The sequence below is a fragment of the Mustelus asterias genome, chromosome 19, assembly GCF_964213995.1.
Source record: "Mustelus asterias chromosome 19, sMusAst1.hap1.1, whole genome shotgun sequence".
Classification (NCBI taxonomy): domain Eukaryota; kingdom Metazoa; phylum Chordata; class Chondrichthyes; order Carcharhiniformes; family Triakidae; genus Mustelus; species Mustelus asterias.
The window spans coordinates 26414672-26438745 of record NC_135819.1 but is presented as its reverse complement, the minus strand read 5'-3'; the positions used below and the strand labels follow the sequence as shown (position 1 = coordinate 26438745).

The window sequence follows — 24074 nt, the reverse complement described above, 5'->3', positions numbered from 1 at the left end:
GCCACGACACCCACACAAACAGGTCCTTGTGACGTTGAGAAATGTTGAGCAAATGTGAGAATCCAGTCATTTGTCAACTTTTTTATTTTCACAGATAAAGACCTTCAAGGCACCGACAGCTCTGGATGTCTGAGTGGAGTTGATGTTCGAAGGCGTATCCCCATCAAGTTAATCTCCAAACAGTCTAACCGAAATAGGATCTCATCTCGTGGTCAGAGAAACATGAGCAGAAATTCTTCAAAGTCACTTGCTGCAGATGAAGGTGACAAAATAATAGCTTTATTGCATAATAATAATAAAAACCGGGTGCTGATGCAGCTTCATGATATTTCTCACAACTCAGTAGGCTGCTCTTGAGCAAGTCAAGAATTTCAGAATTGGGGAGAATTGTAGAATGGTTATGGGATGGAAAAAAGCAGTCTGCAGATTTTTTACCTTTTGAAAGACGCAATTGAATCTGCCTCTTCTATCCATCAGGAAGTGTACTCCAGGCCCTATCTATGCATCTTGCTGACGTGTTGTGATTAATTTGTGAGTGGAAAATCGTGTCTCACAAATTTGATTTGAGTTTTTTGAAGGGGTAACCGAGAACGTAGATGAGGGCAGTGCAGTTGATGTTGTCTACATGGACTTTAGCAATGCCTTTGACAAGGTACCGCATGGTAGGTTGTTGCATAAGGTTAAATCTCACGGGATCCAGGGTGAGGTAGCTAAATGGATACAAAATTAGCTTCTTGACAGAAGCCTGCATGGTTGTAGAGGGTTGTTTTTCAAACTGGAGGCCTGTGACCAGTGGTGTGCCTCAGGGATCAGTGCTGGGTCCACTGTTTTTTCTCATTTATATTAATGATTTGGATGAGAATATAGAAGGCATGGTTAGTAAGTTTGCAGATGGCACCAAGATTGGTGGCATAATGGAAAGTTAAAAAAGTTATCTCGAATTGCAACGGGATTTTAATCAATTGGGCCACTGGGCTGACGAATGGCAGGTGGAGTTTAATTTAGACAAATGGGAGGTGATGCATTTTGGTAGATTGAACCAGGGCAGGACTTACTCAGTCAATGGTAGGGCGTTGGGGAGAGTTACAGAACAAAGGTACATGTTCATAAGCTCCTTGAAAGTGGAGTCAGCATGCCTGGTTTCATTGGTCAAAACAGTGAATACAGGAGTTGGGACGTCTTGTTGAAATTGTACAAGACATTGGTAAGGCCACACTTGGAATACTGTGTGCAATTCTGGTCACCCTATTATAAAAAGGATATTATTAAACTAGAAAGAGTGCAGAAAAGAGTTACTAAGATGCTACCGGGACTTGATGGATTGAGTTATAAGGAGAGGCTGGATAGACTGGGACTTTTTTCTCTGGAGCGTAGGAGGCTGAGGGGTGATCTTATAGAGGTTTATAAAATAATGAGGGGCATAGATCAGCTAGATAATCAATATCTTTTCCCAAAGGTAGGGGAGTCTAAAACTAGAGGGCATAGGTTTGAGGTGAGGGGGGAGAGATACAAAAGTGTCCAGAGGGGCAAATTTTTCACACAGAGGGTGGTGAGTGTCTGGAACAAGCTGCCAGAGGTAGTAGTAGAGGCGGATACAATTTTGTCTTTTATAAAGCATTTATACAGTTAGTTGGGTAAGATGGGTACAGAGGAATATGGGCCAAATGCGGGCAATTGGGACTCGCTTCGGGGTTTTTTAAAAAAAGGGTGGCACGGACAAGTTGTGCCGAAGGGCCTCTTTCCATGCTGTAAACCTCTAATTACTCGGATGCCCAGGTTTCACTACCACAGTATTCTGCAGTCTCTCAATTTACATAATACTCTACTTTTTTATTCTTTCTCCCAGGGTGGACAACCTCACATTTTCCTATATTACACTCTATTTGCCAAATTTTTCTTGCTTACGAACCTATCTCCAACTCTTCCAAACATTTTTGTGGCCTCCTCACTATTTGCGTTTCTATCTATTTGCAGTCGGCAAATTTGCCTAAATTACAAACTGAATCATAAAGTTTTACGTCAACCTTAAACTTGATCCCTTTATTCTGACACTCTTTCCTGTTATCTCTAATAGAACAAAGAACAGAACAGCACAGGGACAGGCCCTTTGGCCCACCAAGTCTGCGCCGACACATACATGACACCCTTCTAAACTAAAGACCCATAGAACCATAGAAAATTACAGCTCAGAAACAGGCCTTTTGGCCCTTCTTGTCTGTGCCGAACCATTTTATGCCTAGTCCCACTGACCTGCACTTGGACCATATCCCTCCACACCCCTCTCATCCATGAACCCGTCCAAGCTTTTCTTAAATGTTAAGAATTTACCACTTTATCCGGCAGCTCATTCCACACTCCCACCACTCTCTGCGTGAAGAAGCCCCCCCTAATATTCCCTTTAAACTTTTCTCCTTTCACCCTTAACCCATGCCCTCTGGTTTTTTTCTCCCCTAGCCTCAGTGGAAAAAGCCTGCTTGCATTCACTCTATCAAATCTCCCCTCAATCTTCTACGCTCCAGGGAATAAAGTCCCAACCTATTCAATCTCTCTCTGTAACTCAGCTTCTCAAGTCCCGGCAACATCCTTGTGAACCTTCTCTGCACTCTTTCAATCTTATTTACATCCTTCCTGTAACTAGGTGACCAAAACTGTACACAATACTCCAAATTCGGCCTCACCAATGCCTTATATAACCTTACCATAACACTCCAACTTTTATACTCGATACTCCGATTTATAAAGGCCAATGTACCAAAGGCACTCTTTACGACCCTATCCACCTGTGACGTCACTTTTAGGGAATTCTGTACCTGTATTCCCAGATCCCTCTGTTCAACTGCACTCTTCAGAGTCCTACCATTTACCCTGTACGTTCTTCTTTGGGGATCCCTCTGTCCCGGCCTATTCGTGTATCTGTCAAGATGCCTCTTAAATGTTGCTATTGTATCTTTTTCTATCACCTCTTCTGGCAGTGCGTTCCAGGCACTTAGCACCCTCTGTGTTTCAAAAAAAATGCCTCTCGCGTCTCTTTTAAACTTTCCCTCTTTTACCTGATGTGCCCTAGTCATTGAAATTTCTACCTTGGGAAAAAGACTCCAACTATCTATTCTATCCGTGCCTCTCATAATTTTGTAAACTTCTATCAGGTCATCCCTCAGCCTCCGGCATTTAAGTGAAAACAAATCAAGTTTATCCAATCTCTCTTCATTGCTCATACCCTCCAAACTATGCAACATCCTTATAAACTTTTTCTGTACCCTCTCCAAAGTCTCCCACATCCTCCTGGTAGTGTGGTGACCAGAGCTGTATGCAATATTCCAAATGTGGCCTTACTAAATTATTACACAGTGCAACATGACTTGCCAATTTTTATACTCTCTGCTCTAATCGATGAACAGTAAGAAGTCTCACAACACCAGGTTAAAGTCCAACAGGTTTATTTGGTAGCAAATACCATAAGCTTTCGGAGCGCTGCCCCTTCGTCAGATGGAGTGGGACTCTAATCGATTCATCTAATCGATGAAGGCAGGTATGCGATATGTCTTCTTGCCAACTCTATCCACTTTCAAGAATCTGTGAACCTGTACGCCTTGATCCTTCTGTATGTTAATACTTCTAAGGGTTCTGCCATTTACTGTATACTTCTCTTCTGCATTGGAACTTCCAAAGTGCATCACCTCACATTTGTCCAGATTAAATTCCATCTGCCATTTCTCTGCCCAAGTCTCCAACCTATCTATAATCCTGCTGTATGGTAAGTGGTAAAAAATTGCAGCATGCTGCTGTGCAGAGGGACCTGGGTGTCCTTGTGCAAGAATCTCAAGGAGTTGGTTTGCAGGTGCAGCAGATAATTAAGAAGGCAAATGGAATTTTGTCCTTCATTGCTAGAGGGATGGAGTTTAAAAACAGGGAAGTTATGTTGCAGCTGGATAAGATGCTGGTGAGGCCACACCTGGAGTACTGTGTACAGTTTTGATCTACTTACTTGAGGAAGGATATACTGGCTCTGGAGCGGGTGCAGAGGAGATTCACTAGATTGATTACAGAGTTAAGGGGGTTGGCTTATGAGTAAAGACTGAGTAGACTGGGGCTACACTCATTGGAATTCAGAAGAATGAAGGGAGATCTTATAGAAACATATAAGATTATGAAGGGACTAGATAAGATAGAAGCAGGGAAGTTGTTTCCACTGATGGGTGAAACTAGAACAAGGGGGCATAGCCTCAAAATAAGAGGAAGCAGATGTAGGACTGAGTTGAGGAGGAACTTCTTCACAAAAGGGTTGTGAATCTGTGGAATTCCTGCCCAGTGCAGCAGTTGAGGCTAACTCATTGAATGTTTTTAAGGCAAGGATAGATAAATTTTTGAACAGTAAAGGGTTATGGTGAGCAGGCGAGTAAGTGGAGCTGAGTCCATGAAAAGATCAGCCATGATCTTATTGAACGGCAGAGCAGGCTCGAGGGGCCAGATGGCCGACTCCTGCTCCTAGTTCTTATGTTATGTATTTTCTAGCATTCCTCCTCACTATCCGCAGCGTCCGCAAACTTACTCATCAGACCACCTACATTTTTCTCCAAATCATTTATATATCTATAATATATATATATAGCAGGGGTCCCAGCACTGATCCCTGCAGGATCACCACTGGTCATAGAACATAGAACATAGAACATTACAGCGCAGAACAGGCCCTTCGGCCCACGATGTTGCACCGACCAGTTTAAAAAAAAAAACTGTGACCCTCCAACCTAAACCAATTTCTTTTCGTCCATGAACCTATCTACGGATCTCTTAAACGCCCCCAAACTAGGCGCATTTACTACTGATGCTGGCAGGGCATTCCAATCCCTCACCACCCTCTGGGTAAAGAACCTACCCCTGACATCGGTTCTATAACTACCCCCCCTCAATTTAAAGCCATGCCCCCTCGTGCTGGATTTCTCCATCAGAGGAAAAAGGCTATCACTATCCACCCTATCTAAACCTCTAATCATCTTATATGTTTCAATAAGATCCCCTCTTAGCCGCCGCCTTTCCAGCGAAAACAATCCCAAATCCCTCAGCCTCTCCTCATAGGATCTCCCCTCCATACCAGGCAACATCCTGGTAAACCTCCTCTGCACCCTCTCCAAAGCCTCCACATCCTTCCTGTAATGTGGGGACCAGAACTGCACACAGTACTCCAAGTGCGGCCGCACCAGAGTTGTGTACAGTTGCAACATAACGCTACGACTCCTAAATTCAATCCCCCTACCAATAAACGCCAAGACACCATATGCCTTCTTAACAACCTTATCTACTTGATTCCCAACTTTCAGGGATCTATGCACACATACACCTAGATCCCTCTGCTCCTCCACACTATTCAAAGTCCTCCCGTTAGCCCTATACTCAACACATCTGTTATTCCTACCAAAGTGAATTACCTCACACTTCTCCGCATTAAACTCCATCCGCCACCTCTCGGCCCAACTTTGCAACCTGTCTAAGTCTTCCTGCAAACTACGACACCCTTCCTCACTGTCTACCACACCACCGACTTTGGTGTCATCAGCAAATTTGCTAATCCACCCAACTATACCCTCATCCAGATCATTAATAAATATTACAAACAGCAGTGGCCCCAAAACAGATCCCTGAGGTACACCACTTGTAACCGCACTCCATGATGAATATTTACTATCAACCACCACCCTCTGTTTCCTATCCGCTAGCCAATTCCTGATCCAATTTCCTAGATCACCCCCAATCCCATACATCTGCATTTTCTGCAGAAGCCTACCATGGTGAACCTTATCAAACGCCTTACTAAAATCCATATATACCACGTCCACTGCCTTGCCCCCATCCACCTCCTTGGTCACTTTCTCAAAAAACTCAATAAGGTTAGTAAGGCACGACCTACCTGCCACAAAACCATGCTGACTATCACCTATCAATTCATTACTCTCCAAATAACTATAAATCCTATCCCTTATAATTTTTTCCAACATCTTGCCGACAACAGAAGTGAGACTCACCGGTCTATAATTCCCGGGGAAGTCTCTGTTCCCCTTCTTAAACAATGGGACAACATTCGCTAACCTCCAATCTTCTGGTACTATACCAGAGGCCAACGACGACCTGAAGATCAGAGCCAGAGGCTCTGCAATCACTTCTCTTGCCTCCCAGAGAATCCTTGGATAAATCCCATCCGGACCAGGGGATTTATCTATTTTCAGACCCTCCAGAATATCCTGCACATCCTCCTTATCAACTGTAATACTGTCTATTCTACTCCCTTGCAACCCAGTGTCCTCCTCAGCTATATTCATGTCCCCTTGCGTGAACACCGAAGAGAAATATTGGTTCAATGCTTCACCAATCTCCTCCGGTTCCACACATAACTTCCCTCTGCCATCTATAACTGGCCCTAAACTTGCCCTAACCAACCTTCTGTTCTTGACATACCTATAGAACGCCTTAGGATTCTCTTTAACCCTATCCGCCAAAGTCTTCTCATGTCCCCTTTTAGCCCTTCTAAGCTCGCTCTTCAACTCCCTCTTAGCCAATCTAAAGCTTTCTAGTGCACTACCCGAGTGCTCACGTCTCATCCGAACATAAGCCTCCTTTTTCTTTTTAACCAACAAAGAAACTTTTTTGGTGCACCACGGTTCCCTAGCCCTACCAATTCCTCCTTGCCTGACAGGGACATACCTATCACAGACTCGCAGTAGCTGCTCCTTGAAAAAACTCCACATGTCGGACGTTCCCAGTCCCTGTAATCTCCTAGTCCAACCTATGTTTCCTAATTCTCTCCTAATAGCCTCATAATTACCCTTCCCCCAGCTAAAACCACTGGCCCGAGGTTCATGCCTATCCCTTTCCATCACTAAGGTGAACGTAACCGAATTGTGGTCACTATCACCAAAATGCACACCAACTTCCAAGTCTAGCACCTGGTCTGGCTCATTTCCCAGCACCAGATCCAATATAGCCTCACCTCTAGTTGGCCTGTCTACATACTGAGTCAAAAAACCTTCCTGCACGCTTTGAACAAAAACTGACCCCTCTAACGAGCTAGAGCTATAACAATTCCAGTCAATATTAGTCAAGTTAAAATCCCCCATAACAATTGCCCTATTACTTTCACTCCTAAGCAGGATTGACTCCGCAATCCTTTCCTCAACCTCTCTAGAACTTTTAGGAGGTCTATAAAAGACTCCCAACAGGGTGACCTCTCCTCTCCTATTTCTAATCTCCGCCCATACTACCTCAACAGATAAGTCCTCATCAAACCTCCTCTCTGACACTGTGATACAATCTCTGACCAATAATGCTACCCCTCCTCCTCTTCTACCTCCTTCCCTACTTCGACTAAAACATTTGAACCCCGGGACCTGCAGCATCCATTCCTGCCCCTGCTCTATCCATGTCTCTGAAATAGCCACAACATCGAAGTCCCAGGTACTGATCCACGCTGCAAGTTCACCCACTTTATTGCGAATACTCCTGGCATTGAAGTATACACATTTCAAACCCTGCTCCACCCCACCTCTGCAATGCCGTGCATTGCAGTCCCCATCCATGCATCCCTCACTTTCAGCCCCACTACTCAGGATCCCTCCCCCCCCCCGAATCAGTTTAAACCTCCTTGCATGGCCTTAGCAAATTTACCCCCCAGGATATTGGTCCCCTTCTGATTAAGGTGTAGACCATCCTTCTCATAGAGGTCACACCTTCCCCAGTACGAGCCCCAATTGCTTAAGTACCTGAACCCCTCCCTCCTGCACCATCCCCTCAGCCATGAATTCAAACCTTCCCTCTCCCTATTCCTCTCTAAACTATCCCGTGGTACAGGCAAGAGTCCAGAGATAACCACTCTGTCAGTCTTGGCCTTTAGTTTCCACCCCAACTCCATAAATCCCTGCCTAATATCCCCTTCCCCTATCCTCCCTATGTCGTGTGTCCCCACATGTACAATAACTTGTGGTTTATCTCCCTCCCCCCTAAGAGTCCTGAATACCCTGTCAGACACATCCCGGACCCCAGCCCCTGGTAGGCAACACACCAACCCTGAGTCCCTACCTTTAGTTCCGACCCTCCTATCTGTCCCCTTAATTGTGGAGTCCCCAATCACAAGGCCCAGTCTTTTACAGCCCCTAACCACCTGAGCTTTCTCACTCGGCTCACCCCCAGAGATCTGCTCTCTATGCTCAGTTGATTCCTCCTCAACTGTAGCCTCCAGCACCGAAAACCTATTATGGAGGGGAACCGCCCCAGGGGATTGTCTTCCCGATTGCTTCTTACCCCTCCTCCTGGCATTGACCCAAGCCTCATTTCTAGGAGTTACTATTTCTCTATAACTCCTATCAACTTCCACCTCCGCCTCCCGAATTATGCGGAGTTCCTCTACCTCCCCCTCCAGCTCCTTTACACGCTCCTCCAGAAGCTGCAATCTAATGCACTTCTTACAACTAAAATCTCCTGAAACACTACTGGATTTCCTCACCACATACATCCCACAGGAGATGCAGCATACTGCCTGAACTGCCATCCCTGAAGCCATTACCAGCAAGAAAAAAAAAACTTCCCCACACTTCCCCAACTGTCACTCTCCACTGCAGCCCGAGCAGCACTCCCACACTGAGACACCAACTGTCACACTCTACTGCAGCCCGAGCAGCACTCCCTCACTGAGACACCAACTGTCACACTCTACTGCAGCCCGAGCAACACTCCCACAGTGAGATACCAACTGTCACACTCTACTGCAGCCCGAGCAGCACTCCCACAGTGAGACACCAACTGTCACTCTCCACTGCAGCCCGAGCAACACTCCCTCACTGAGACACCAACTGTCACACTCTACTGCAGCCCGAGCAGCACTCCCTCACTGAGACACCAACTGTCACTCTCCACTGCAGCCCGAGCAGCACTCCCACACTGAGACACCAACTGTCACACTCTACTGCAGCCCGAGCAGCACTCCCTCACTTCATGGATCTCCAATCAGCAAAACATCCTTCCCCTGCTACTCTCTGTCTTCTATGACCAAGATGTGGAGATGCCGGCATTCTATGACCAAGCCAGTTGTTTTTCCATCTTACCAGCTCACCACAGTTCCCATGTGACTTCACCTGCCATGAAGGACCTTGTCAAAGGCCTTCCTAAAGACAACATTCCGTGCCCTACCCTCATCAATTACATTTGTCACTTCCTCAAAAACGACATTGATTAAAAACACTTGTGTTGTTAAACACAAATCTCAATCAACTACCTTTCTGCTGATGTTACTTCAGGTATTTTATGTTTCTCCTGCACCCTTTCACTTCTGGGGTCTCCAATTCAATTTAGCTTTAACTTGTAGTTTTTAAATTAATTTCTTGATCTCAATTAAGTCTATATGTAGATTAACAAATGTTTACCTGTAAAACTTATCCATCCCCAGGCTTTCCTTATTCTATTTTCTACTCAAACTCACCTGTAAAATTCCAATCATTAACGATTTTATAAATTAGCACAATCATGCATCATTATGGTTTATTTGCTCCCTTTTCTGAATTCGGAAGAAGTCATACAGACTCCCAAGTTAATCTCTCTTCACAGATGCTGCCAAGAGTGCTGGTGGTTTTACAGCATTTTCTGTGTTCATATTCAATGCAAACAATTTACGAGTTTTAATGGAGTAATCAGTCTCTTCATAAATTAAACACTTTTAATATTTAAAAGCTTCTAAAAGGTACTTCATGCTTTTTTAAAAAGAGAGTTTAATTTTAAGAACCTCCTCAAAGGGTCACAGTTACAGAGACCACAACCTAGTGGAAACCCTACAGCATAGCAAAGGAACACTCATATACTGACACCAGAAATGTTGGGAAACATGAGGTTTATTGAGAGGGAGGAACTGAAGGAGGTCAGTATTGGTAGAGAAATGATGTTGGGGAAACTGATGGGATTGAAGGCCAATAAATGCCCAGGGCCTGATAATCTGCATTCCAGAGTACTTAAGGAAGTGGCCCTAGAAATAATGGATGCATTGGTGGTCATCTTCCAAGATTCTGTAGACTCTGGAACAGTCCCTGCAGATTGGAGCTAATGTAACCCCAAAAAGGGAGATCGAGAGAAAACAGGGACCAGTAAGCCGAATGACAATAGTGGGGAACATTCTAGAGTCCATTATCGAGGATTTTATAGCAGAGCACTTGGAAAACAGTGGTAGGTTCGGACAGAATCAGCATGGATTTACGAAAGGGAAATCATCCTTGCCAAATCTACTGGAATTCTTCGAGATGTAACTAATAGAGTTGATGAGGGGGAGCCAGTGGATGTGATTTATTTAGACTTTCAGAAGGATTTCAACAAAGTTCTACATAAGAGATTGGTGTGTAAAATTCAAACACACAGGATTGGGGTAGCGTACTGAGATGGATAGAAAACTGTTTGGCAGACAGGAAGCAAAGAGTAGGGCCATTTTCCAAATGGTAGGCAGTGACTAGTAGGGTACTGCAGGGATCAGTGCTAGAACCCCAGCTCCTCACTATATATATTAATGATTTAGATGAGGGGACTAAATGTAATATCTCCAAATTCCAGATAAGCCGAAAGCTGGGTGGGAGTGTGAGCTGTGAGAAGGATGCAGAGATGCTTCAGTGTGATTTGGACAAGCTGAGTGAGTGGGCAAATGAATGGCAGATGCAGTATAATGTAGATAAATGTGAGGTTATCCACTTTGGTAGCAGAAACGGGAAGACAGATTATTATCGGAATGGCTATGAATTAAGAGAGGGGAATGCATAACAAGACTTGGGTGCCCTCATACGTCAGTTGCTGAAGGTAAGCATGCAGGTGCAGCAGCTAAATAAGGCAAATGATGTGTTCTTCATAGCAAGAGGATTTGAGTACAGGAGCAGGGATGTCTTGCTGCAATTAAACAGGGCCTTGGTGAGTTCACAGCTGGAATATTGTGTGCAGTTGTGTTCCACTTATCTGAATGAAGAACGATGTTCTTGCTATAGAAAGAGTGTAATGAATGTTTACCAGACTAATTCCTGGGATGGTGGGGCTGACGTATGAAGAGAGATTGAGTCGATTAGGATTATATTTGAGCAGCGCAGTGCTGCCCCACAGTGCCAGTGACTCAGGTTCAATTCTGGCCTTGAGTCACTGTGTGGAGTTTGCACATTCACCCCATGTCTGTGTGGGTTTCCTCCAGGTGCTCCAGTTTCCTCCCAGTCTAAAGATGTGCAGGTTAGGTAGATTGTCATGCTAAATTGTCCCTTAGTGTCCCAAGATGTGTAGGTTAGGGGGGATTGGTGCGGTAAATATGAGGGGTTATGGGGATAGGACCTGGGAAAGATGCTTTGTTGTAGAGTTGTTGCAGACTTGATGAGCTGAATGGTCTCCTTCATTGTAGGGATTCTATATTCGCTGAAGTCTAGAAGATTGAGGGACGGCGGGGGGGGGGGGGGGGTGCGGAGGGAATCTCCTAGAAACCTATAAAATTCCATCTGGTAATTTTTCCTGTCTGGCCACAGGAGAGGTGCCAGAGGACTGGAGTACAGCCAATGTGGTACCATTATTTAAGAAGGGAGGAAGGGATAAACCTGGAAACTACAGGCCAGTCAGTCTAACCTCAGTGGTGGGGAAATTATTGGAAGCAATTCTGAGAAATAGAATTAATCTACATTTGGAGAGACGGGGTTAATCAGCATGGTTTTGTTAAGGGGAGGTTATGTCTGACCAACTTGATTGAATTTTTCAGAGGTAACCAGGTGTGTAGATGAGGGCAATGCATTTGACACCGTCGTCTTGGACGCCAGCAAGGCTTTTGATAAAGTCCCACATGGGTGACTGTTAGCGAAGGTAAGAGGCCATGGATCCGAGGAAATTTGGTAAATTGGATCCAGAATTGGCTGTGTAGCAGGAAGCAGAGGGTGATGTCGAGGGGCATTTTTCTGAAGATTGTGTCCAGATCCCCCAACAGGGATTAGTGTTGGGGCCTTTGCTATTTAGTGATTTATGGAAATGATTTAAACTTGAATGTTGGAAAGTTGATCAGTACGTTCACTGATTATAGAATCTCTGCAGTGCAGAAGAAGGGGCTTGCAGCTCCGAAGGCTTGTGTGGCTTTTGCTACCAAATAAACCTGTTGGACTTTAACCTGGTGTTGTTAAACTTCTTACTGTGCAGAAGGAGGCCATTCGGCCCATTGAGTCTGTACTCTCTGACAGAGTATTTTACTCAGTCCTCTTCCCCCGCCCTGTCCCCACAATCCCACGTATATATCATGGCGAATCCATCTAATCTATACAACTTTGGAGTTTGGGAGGAAACTGGAACACCCAGAAGAAACCAACACAGATAATGGTAAATAGAATTTAATCCAGATAATTGTGAGGTGATGCACTTTGGCAGGACAAACAAGGCAAGGGAAAACATGAACAGCAGGACCATGGGAAGCACCGAGGATCAAAGGAACTTCGGTGTGCTACCTTCAGATAGCAGGACAGGAGGATAAAGTGGTTAAGAAGGCATATGGTGTGCTTGCTTTTATTAGCTGAGGCATCGAGTTTAAGTGCAGAGGGGTTCTGCTGAAACTATAGAAAAAGTTGGTGAGGCCACAGCTGAGTATTGTGTGCAGTTCTGGAATCCACATTATAGGATGGATGTGATCGCACTGCAAATGGTGCAGAGGAGATTTACCAGGATGTTATCATAGAAGGGTAGCAAGAATAATCCAGGTAATTACAGGCCGGTGAGCCTTATATCAGTGGTAGGGAAATTATTGGAGAGGATTCTTCGAGACAGGATTTATTCCCACTTGGAAATAAGTGAACGTATTAGCGAGAGGCATCATGGATTTGTGAAGGGGAGGTCGTGTCTCATGAACTTGATCGGGTTTTTTGAGGAAGTGACGAAGATGATTGATGAGGGTAGGGCAGTGGATGTTGTCCACATGGATTTCAGTAAGGCCTTTGACATGGTCCCTTATGGCAGACTGGTACAAAAGGTGAAGTCGCATGGGATCAGAGGTGAGCTGGCAAGGTGGATACAAAACTGGCTCAGTAAAAGAAGGTAGTAAGGAGTCTAACAACACCAGGTTAAAGTCCAACAGGTTTATTTGGTAGCAAACGCCACTAGCTTTCGGAGCGCTGCTCCTTCGCCAGGTGAGTGGGAGATCTGCTCATAAACAGCAAACAGGGCATATAAAGACACAAACTCAATTTACAGAATAATGAATAATGATTGGAATGTACACGTCATCGGTCAAAGAAGACAGAGGGTAGCAGTGGAAGGGTGCGTTTCTGAATGGAGAGCTGTGACAAGTGGTGTTCCTCAGGGCTCAGTGCTGGGACCTTTGCCATATATAATGATTTGGAGGAAAATGTAACTGGATTGATTAGTAAGTTTGCGGATGACACAAAGGTTGGTGGATTTGCGGATAGCGATGAGGACCATCAGAGGATACAGCAGGATATAGATCAGTTGGAGACTTGGGCGGAGAGATGGCAGATGGTGTTTAATCCGGACAAATGTGAGGTCATGGATTTTGGAAGGTCTAATACAGATAGGAAATAGTAAATAGCAGAACCCTTAAGAATATTGATAGACAAAAGGATTTGGGTGTACAGGTACACAGGTCACTGAAAGTGGCAATGCAGGTGGAGAAGGTAGTCGAGAAGGCATACGGCATGCTTGCTTTCATCAGCCGCGGTATTGAGTTTAAAAATTGGCAAGTCATGTTGCAGCTTTATAGAACCTTCGTTAGGCCGCACTTGGAACATAGTGTTCAATTCTGGTCGCCACACTACCAGAAGGATGTGGAGGCTTTGGAGAGGGTACAGAAAAGATTTACCAGGATGTTGCCTGGTATGGAGGGCATTAGCTATGAGGAGAGGTTGGAGAAACTTGGTTTGTCCTCACTGGAGCGACGGAGGTTGAGGGGAGACCTGATAGAAGTCTACAAGATTATGAGAGGCATGGACAGAGTGGATAGTCAGAAGCTTTTTCCCAAGCTGGAAGAGTCAATGACTAGGGGGCACAGGTTTAAGGGGCAAGGTTTAAAGGAGATGTACGAAGCAGATTTTTTACACATAGTGGGTGCCTGGAACTCGTTACCGGGGGAGTTAGTGGAAGCGGATATGGTAGTGACTTTTAAGGGACATCTTGACAAGTACATGAATAGGATGGGAATAGAGGAATGTGGTCCCCGGAAGGATAGGGGGTTTTAGTTAAGTCGGGCAGCATGGTTGGTGCAGGCTTGGAGGGCTGAAGGGCCTGTTCCTGTGCTGTAATTTTCTTTGTTTTTTCTTTGTAATCCCTACAATGCAGAAGGCATCAATCCTGCACTGACAACACCACCACCATGACCCTATCCCTGTAACACCACAGATTTACCCTACTAGTCCTCCTGACACTAAGGGGCAATTTAGCATGGCCAATCAGCCTAACCTGCACATCCTTAAAGTGTGGGACGAAACCAGAGAGTTTTTGTTATGAATAGAGATTGAACAGACTGGGTTTTCTTTTCCTGAGAGCAAAGAAGACTGAGTGGGGACATGATTGAGATGTATAAAATATGAAGGGCATAGATGGAGTAGACGGGAATAAACTTTTCACCTTGGAGGGATTAATGACTCAGGGCATAGATTTACGGTAAGAGGCAAGAGAATTAGAGGGGATGTGAAGAAAATCTTTCACCCAGTGCGCGGCACGGTAGCACAGTGGTTAGCACTGCTGCTTCACAGCTCCAGGGTTCCGGGTTCGATTCCCGGCTCGGGTCACTGTCTGTGAGGAGTTTGCACATTCTCCTCGTGTCTGCGTGGGTTTCCTCCGGGTGCTCCGGTTTCCTCCCACAGTCCAAAGATGTGCGGGTTAGGTGGATTGGCCAGGTTAAAAAAAATAAATTGCCCCTTAGAGTCCTGGGATGCGTAGGTTAGAGGGATTAGCGGGTAAAATATGTGGGGGTAGGGACTGGGTGGGATTGTGGTCGGTGCAGACTCGATGGGCCGAATGGCCTCCTTCTGCACTGTAGGGTTTCTATGATTTCTATGAACTCACTGCCTAAAAGGATGGTGGAGGCAGAGACCCTCATAATATTTAAGAAATATTTAGATGTTCACTTTCGATGCCAAGGCATACAAAGCTATGGGCCAAGTGCTGGAAAATGGAATTAGAATAGTTAGGTGGCTTGTCTTTGACACCTGCAGGTGTGATGGGCCGAAGGGTCTCTTCTGTGCTCTATACTACTTTGGCTTTACAGGGTAGATGCAGAAAGAATGTTCCTGATGAGGGGTGGTGTCCAGAACCAGGGGTCACAGTCTAAGATTTGATTTAATCTTAGATTTGATGGGTTTCTTTTTAAAGATGTGGAGATGCCAGCATTGGACTGGGGTGAGTATTGTGTGCAGTTCTGGAATCCACATTATAGGATGGATGTGATCGCACTGCAAATGGTGCAGAGGAGATTTACCAGGATGTTATCATAGAAGGGTAGCAAGAATAATCCAGGAATAATCAAGAATAAATTATAAAACTCTTACTTTCTTTTTAAATACAAACGTGTAATCCCCTTTTCCTATGTTCAGGTCTCATTGGGCCATGTGGTACTGTGCAACTGATGAGTGGCTGTAAGACGCTGGGTTGCTGGGCAGTCTCCCTCTCCTACCTCCTGTGGATTGTTTCTGAGCCCTGCCCACCACCGCCCCACAGCATTGAGGTTGAGGAATGGCTGTACAGGCTTGCTTTCCTTTCATTCCTAACGGAATAGTCTACTGTTCCCAGTTCTTATGTTCTTGCCCTTTGGTATTCCAAAATGTGCTATTTTTTATAAATTGAAAATATGTTCTTTTCATATTTTCTCATATGTTGTAGAAGGATTTGACTATCATGAAGATGAGAGCTATGAATGCAAAGGCGGAGAGGTGTTTGGAAGTCAGCGCCGATTTCCCCTGCAGTTTTTCTGGGATTTTAAGGTAATTTTTTAAACATAGATATGAAGAAACTTGTACTTGGGTATTAAAGTAATTTTACAAGTCAAGCTGTTCAAACCTGTTTTTCAGATCAATTTATTGGGTGAGAAGGATGACACACCCGTTCATTTCTGTGATAAATGTGGATTACCAATCAAGATATATGGACGCATGGTGAGTGATCTCAGCTCAATATTTTGGACAATTTTTCCAATGTGGGATAGGTAACTTTGTCTGTTTCCTTCCTCCTCCTTTCGCCATTTAAATATTTAAACCATGAGCAGAAATTGTTATTTTGTTGAGAAATGTGAACTCTAATTTAGTTTTCCTCTTGGCAAACTTGCTGAGCCATCAGTTTCCAGGCAGATAACTAGTTTTTAAGCACTTACGATACTTACACCTACTTACACATACAATCTAGGTTATTAACTTGAGCTGACTGTGTGCGCTTTTTAACATTTGTGCCATTAAGTCTATATTCACCTCCTTCCCCCTATTGCAGTGGTTCCCAAACTTTTTTCACTGGGCCGCACTTTTGGAATAAAAATTTGCTCACGCCACACCGATTTTTTTATTGATAAGAAATACATTCAAAAACAAAAAAAAACTCCTAGCAGTGCTTGATTCATAACATAGAACACAACTACTTTATAATATGATCATGGGACATCCTGAACATATAAAACAATGCTTGTTTAAAATAATGCTTGTTTAAACCATGTTTAAATGTTTCTTTGATTGTCCTTGAATCTTCCCGCCACACTTGCCATCCTCTCTCACCGCACCAGTGTGGCGCGCCGCACCCTTTGGGAACCACTGCCCTATTGTTTCTGTCAAAATACATTATCTCATACTACTGTGTTAAATTTCATCTGCCACTTGTCTGCCCATTCTCCTAGCCTATCAGTGTCCTGCTGCAGTCGATTGATAACATTCTCACCACACACCTCCAGCTGTGGCATTAAGAACATAAGAACATAAGAAATAGGAGCAGGAGTAGGCCATCTAGCCCCTCGAGCCTGCCCCGCCATTCAATAAGATCATGGCTGATCTGACGTGGATCAGTACCACTTACCCGCCTGATCCCCATAACCCTTAATTCCCTTACCGCTCAGGAATCCATCCATCCGCGCTTTAAACATATTCAGCGAGGTAGCCTCCACCACCTCAGTGGGCAGAGAATTCCAGAGATTCACCACCCTCTGGGAGAAGAAGTTCCTCCTCAACTCTGTCTTAAACCGACCCCCCTTTATTTTGAGGCTGTGTCCTCTAGTTTTAACTTCCTTACTAAGTGGAAAGAATCTCTCCGCCTCCACCCTATCCAGCCCCCGCATTATCTTATAAGTCTCCATAAGATCCCCCCTCATCCTTCTAAACTCCAACGAGTACAAACCCAATCTCCTCAGCCTCTCCTCATAATCCAAACCCCTCATCTCCGGTATCAACCTGGTGAACCTTCTCTGCACTCCCTCCAATGCCAATATATCCTTCCTCATATAAGGGGACCAATACTGCACACAGTATTCCAGCTGCGGCCTCACCAATGCCCTGTACAGGTGCATCAAGACATCCCTGCTTTTATATTCTATCCCCCTCGCAATATAGGCCAACATCCCATTTGCCTTCTTGATCACCTGTTGTACCTGCAGACTGGGCTTTTGCGTCTCATGCACAAGGACCCCCAGGTCCCTTTGCACGGTAGCATGTTTTAATTTGTTTCCATTGAGATAGTAATCCCATTTGTTATTATTTCCTCCAAAGTGTATAACCTCGCATTTCTCAACGTTATACTCCATTTGCCATATCCTCGCCCACTCACTCAGCCTGTCCAAATCTCTCTGCAGATCTTCTCCGTCCTCCACACGATTCACTTTTCCACTTATCTTTGTGTCGTCTGCAAACTTCGTTACCCTACACTCCGTCCCCTCCTCCAGATCATCTATATAAATGGTAAACAGTTGCGGCCCGAGTACCGATCCCTGCGGCACGCCACTAGTTACCTTCCTCCAACCGGAAAAACACCCATTTATTCCGACTCTTTGCTTCTTGTCGGATAGCCAGTCCCCAATCCACTTTAACACACTACCCCCAACTCCGTGTGCCCTAATCTTCTTCAGCAGCCTTTTATGGGGCACCTTATCAAACGCCTTTTGGAAATCCAAAAACATTGGCAAATATTGAAATTTTACTCTGTATTCTAATATCCAAATCAATTAAGTATATCATAAAAACAGTGGTCGTAGTACTGAACTTTAGGGAACACCAAATACCATTATATAATCTGAAAAGTAACCATTTACCAAGACTTGCTGGTTCATGACCTTAAGCCAGTTTCTTTTATCCAAACTGACACTGAGCCTCCTATTCCATCTGTTTTTTTAGCCAGTCGTTCATGTGGTCCTTTGTCAAATGCTTTCCTAAAATCAATGTGGATGTGTTGTTGAATATGCATGCCACATGTGGCAAAAGAGCCACTGATACATGTCAAATATCAGGTCAGAGAGATTTTAATCAGATGGACACTGGACCATGAGGCACCGCTTTCAGCTGAACAGATAGTTCCAGATGCTGTCTGACACAATCCACAGCCATGCCAAAAGTAGAAAATCCTGCAAGAGGAAACAATCCTTAACATTAAAATAAAAAGCAAAAGCCAAAATACTGCTGTAGTTAGAAATATCTTCTAAAATCAAAAATGCTGTGATCCTTCAGCAAGTCCAGACAAAATATGAGCTCACAGTGTAGGAAGGTAACGTATTGGCATGGATAGGAGACTGGCTAGCTATCAGGAGATTGTGTTGGCATTAATGGGTCTTTTTCTGGTTGGCAGGACGTAATGAGTAGTTTCATAGAGTCCTACAATGCAGAAGGAGGCCACTCAGCCCATTGAATCTTCACTGACCACAACTTCGCCCAGACCCTATCTCCATAACCCCGTGCATTTAGCCGAGCTAGCCCCCCTGACACTAAGGGGCAATTTAGCATGGCCAATCCACCTAACCCGCACATCTTTGGACTATGGGAGGAAACTGGGGCACCCGGAGGAAACCCATGCAGACACGGGGAGGATGTGCAAACTCCACACAGACAGTGACCAAAGTCGGGAATCAAACATGGGTCCCTGGTGCTATGAGGCAGTAGTGCTAACCATTGTGCCACTATGCTGCTACAAGGATCAATGCTGGTGTCTCAACTTCTTACAGTTTATATTGGTGTTTCTCAGTCTGAATTCCAAGGAACCCTGGGGTTCCATGTGGCTGCCTGTTTTAAATTTAAAGAAAGCAGTTCTTCCAGCTTGTGCAATCAGAGGCATATTTGTCATTGTGTTGGCTATTGGTGGCAGCAGCGCAACTGTGGGTTTGCGCATGTGGGGGCTGGGTGCGCATGCGGGAGGAAGGTACCTGTGCGCATGCGGGGGCCGGGTGCGTGTGCAGGGGCTGGGTGCGCATGCTGGGGGAAGGTACCTGTGTGCATGCGGGTCTGGGTGCGCATGTGGGTGGGAAGGTACCTGTGCATGCGGGGAGACGGGTGTGCATGTGGGGGACGGATGCGAGTGCGCACATGGTGGGTGGGTGTACACACTGGGGTGCGGGTGCGCACGCAGAGGTGCGGATACGTGAGGTTGTGCAAGTGGAGAGGCTCATATGAGTAGCTGCACGCATAGGGAAAGCTGAGTGCGGGATTGGTGCATGTGCTGGGGGGTGAGGGAGGAGAATGCAAGGGGAGGTGGGTGCAGGGGCGAGGGAGGTGAGTGCAGGGGAGTGGTGGCAGGTACGGGGGGAGGTGTAGCAAGTTGGTGAGTATGTGAGCATGCGGGGGAAAGAGTATGAGTGTTGGTGCGCACACAGAGTTGTGTATGTCAGAAAACTGAAGGCTGGTCAGTCTGACTTCAGTTATTGGGAAATTATTGAGACAATTCTGAGGGACGTGTTAATCTGTCACTTCGAAATGAACAGCTTGATCAGCAATAGTTAATGCGGTTTTGTTGGGGCAACATACTGTCTTACTAACTGTAGTAGTTAGCCCCTTTAAGGGGTGGGGGGGGGGGGGGCTGTGTGTGTGTGTGTGTCAGAAGGGTCATGTGACCTGATCACCCAGTGTGGTTTCCTTGTGGCCTAGCATGGGCTTTTGCAGCCAGAGTGATCCTGGTTCTGTGGAATGAAGACATCTATTATAGTGTACTGTAAATAGAAATAAAACCATTGTTGTTCATTTGGAACTTGGTGATAAGGACAGAGGGAAAAGAAATGTTAAAAGTGTCCACCTTAAGGTTTTGTATCTGAATGCTCGGAGCATTCGAAACAAAATGGATGAATTAGCTGCACAGATAGATGCAAAGAGGTATGATATAGATGGCAATACGGAGACGTGGCTCCAAGATGAGCAAGGATGGGAACTGACATAGAGGGCTATTCAATGTTTAGGAAGGAAAAGAAAGGAAATGTTTAGGAAGGAAAGGAAAAGGTGGTGGAATTGCATAGTCGATTCAAGATGATGTTGATGCAACATTGAGGAAAGATATTAGCATAGATGATGTGGCATCTGTATAGGTCGAGTTAAGAAACAACAAGGGGCAAAAAACATTGTTGGGGGGCGGGGTGTGGTATACAGACCACCAAGCTGTAGTGGTAATGTTGGGAAAAGCATGAGACAGGAAATCAATGTTGCATGTGTTAAAGGGACATTGGTGATTATGGGTGACTTTAATCTGCATATCGATTGGGAGAGTCAAATTAGTCACAGTACAATAGAGGAGGAATTTCTGGAGTGCATACAGGATGGTTTTCTGGAGCAATGTGTTGAGGAACCAAGAAGGGAAAAGGCCATCTTGGACTGAGTACTGTGCAATAAGAAAGAATTAGTTGGAAATCTAGTTGAGAGAACCCTTGGGGACGAGTGACCATAGTATGGTAGAATTCTTTGTCATGGTGCACCTTCAGGCTGCTGAATCTCAATAAAGCGAACTGAGAGCATGCCCACCACTCTGGAAGCCCTGAATGAACCTGTATCTGGGGTCACCATTGCAGATGTCAGAGCAGCTTTCTTGAAGGTCAACCCACGGAAAGCAACTGGCCCGGATGGGGTACCCGGACGTGCACTCAGATCCTGCACAGATCAGCTGGCGGGGGTATTCACAGACATCTTCAACCTCTCTTTACAACAATCTGAGGTCCTTATCTGCTTCAAGAAGACGACCATCATCCCAGTACCTAAGAAAAACCAAGCAGCGTGCCTAAATGACTATCGGCCGGTGGCTCTGACATCCATCATTAAGAAATGCTTCAAAAGGCTCATCATGGCACGAATCAATTCCAGCCTCCCGGACTATCTGGATCCACTACGGTTTGCCTACTGCCGCAACAGGCCCACAGCAGCCGCCATTTCCCTGGCCCTGCAATCAACCCTGGAACACCTAGATAACAAGGACACTATGTCAGACTCCTATTTATTGATTACAGCTCAGCCTTCAACACCATTATTCCCACAAAACCCATCTCCAAACTCAGTGGCCTCGGCCTCAGCACCTTCCTCTGCGACTGGATCCTGAACTTCCTAACTCACAGACCACAATCAGTAAGGATAGGCAACAACAACTCCTCCACAATCATCCTCAACACAGGTGCCCCACAAGGTTGTGTTCTCAGCCCCCTACTATACTCCTTATACACCTTTGACTGTGCGGCCAAATTCCCCTCCAATTCGATTTTCAAGGTTGCTGGCAACACCACCGTGGTGGGTCGGATCTCAAACTATGACGAGACAGAGTACAGGAATGAGATAGAGAATCTGGTGAACTGGTGCGGCAACAATAATCTCTTCCTCAATGTCATCAAAACGAAGGAGATTGTCATCGTCTTCAGGAAGCGTAAAGGAGAACATGCCCCTGTCCACGTCAATGGGGACGAAGTAGAAAGAGTCGAGAGCGTCAAGTTTTAGGTGTCCAAATTACCAACAACCTGTTCTGGTCCCCCCATGCCGACACTATAGTTAAGAAAGCCCACCAACGCCTTTATTTTCTCAGAAGACTAAGGAAATTTGGCATGTCAGCTGCGACTCTCACCAATCTTTACAGATGCACCATAGAAAACATTCTTTCTGGTTGTATCACAGTTTGGTATGGCTCCTGCTCTGCCCAAGACTGCAAGGAACTACAAAAGGTCATGAATGTCGCCCAATCCATCACGCAAACCAGCCTCCCATCCATTGACTCTGCCTATACTTCCCGCTGCTTCGGCAAAGCAGCCAGCATAATTAAGGACCCCACGCACCCCGGACATTCTCTCTTCCACCTTCTTCCTTCGGGAAAAAGATACAAAAGTCTGAGGTCACGTACCAACCAACTCAGGAACAGCTTCTTCCCTGCTGCCGTCAGACTTTTGAATGGACTTACCTTGCATTAAGTTGATCTTTCTCTACACCCTAGCTATGACTGTAACACTACATTCTGCACTCTCTCATTTCCTTCTCTATGAATGGTATGTTTTGTCTGTATAGCGCACAAGAAACAATACTTTTCACTATGTTCATACATGTGACAGTAAATCAAAGCAAATGATGGTATGAGGCATGAATTAGCCATGATGGAATAGAAAGAATAGGTGAACTCTCGAAGTTGTTTATTCCTCTTTGACATACGAGTAATAAGGGAATTTAGACCAAACTTGGCTTGCAAGGGAAATTAGAGATAGTATCTGATTAAAGGAAGAGGCATACAAATTGGCAAGAAAAAGCAATAGGCCTGAGGATTGGGAGCGGTTTAAAATTTGGCAAAGGAGGACCAGGGGAATTAAGAAGGGAAAAATAGAGTATGAAAGTAAATCTCTTAGGACCGACTGACCCATGTTCAACTGCTGTTCACATGGAACCCTTCGGCCTTCAAAGGGGGAGGGGGACCAGCCCCAAGTTGTGGTTCACATAGGCACTCAAGACATAGGTAGGAAAAGGGATGGGGATGTAAGGCAGAAATTCAGGGAGTTAGGGTGGAAGCTTAGGGCTAGAACAAACAAAGTTGTTATCTCTGGTTTGTTACCTGTGCCACGTGATAGTGAGGAGAGGAATAGGGAGAGAGAGCAGTTGAACACGTGGTTACAGGGATGGTGCAGGAGGGAGGGTTTCAGATACCTGGACAATTGGGGCTCTTTCTGGGGTAGGTGGGACCTCTACAAACAGGATGGTCTGCACCTGAACCAGAGGGGTACCAATATCTTGGGGGGGAAATTTGCTAATGCTCTTCGGGAGGGTTTTAAACTAATTCAGCAGAGGGGTGGGTACCTGAATTGTAGCTCCAGTGTACAGGAGGTTGAGAGTAGTGAGGTCATGGATGAGGTTTCAGGGTCGCAGGAGTGTACTGGCAGGCAGGAAGGTGGTTTGAAGTGTGTATACTTCAACGCGGCACGGTAGCACAGTGGTTAGCACTGCTGCTTCACAGCTCCAGGGTCCCGGGTTCAATTCCCAGCTCGGGTCACTGTCTGTGTGGAGTTTGCACATTCTCCTCGTGTCTGCGTGGGTTTCCTCCGGGTGCTCCGGTTTCCTCCCACAGTCCAAAGATGTGCGGGTTAGGTTGATTGGCCAGGTTAAAAATTGCCCCTTAGAGTCCTGAGATGCGTAGGTTAGAGGGATTAGCGGGTAAATATGTGGGGGTAGGGCCTGGGTGGGATTGTGGTCAGTGCAGACTCGATGGGCCGAATGGCCTCCTTCTGCACTGTAGGGTTTCTATGATTCTTGAACGCCAGGAGCATCTGGAATAAGGTGGGTGAGCTTGCAGCATGGGATTTCAATGTTGTGGCCATCTCGGAGGCATGGATAGAGCAGGGACAGGAATGGTTGTTGCAGGTTCCAGGGTTTAGATGTTTCAGTAAGTGCAGGGAAGGTGGTAAAAGAGGGGGCGGTGTGGCATTGTTAGTCAAGGACAGTATTACGGTGGCAGAAAGGACATTTGAAGAGGACTCGTCGACTGAGGTAGTTTGGGCTGAGGTTAGAAACAGGAAAGGAGGGGTCACCCTGTTGGGAGTTTTTGATAGACCTCCGAAAAGTTCCAGAGATGTAGAGGAAAGGATTGCAAAGGTGATTCTGGATAGGAGCGAAAGTAACAGGGTAGTTGTTCTGGGGGACTTTAACTTT

At 45.5% G+C, this 24074-nt stretch overlaps 1 protein-coding gene across 1 annotated transcript in view; it reads left to right on the top strand.

The window, feature by feature from the left end:
* Positions 1-99: 99 nt before the first annotated feature.
* Positions 100-24074, top strand: part of LOC144507816 (E3 ubiquitin-protein ligase Hakai-like) — a 78025-nt gene continuing 54050 nt past the window's right edge. The window contains exons 1-3 of the mRNA XM_078235143.1: positions 100-262; positions 15856-15956; positions 16044-16127. Of these exons, the coding sequence (XP_078091269.1) occupies positions 223-262; positions 15856-15956; positions 16044-16127 (225 nt within the window). The 5' untranslated portion in view covers positions 100-222. The remainder of the gene's footprint in view (positions 263-15855; positions 15957-16043; positions 16128-24074) is intronic.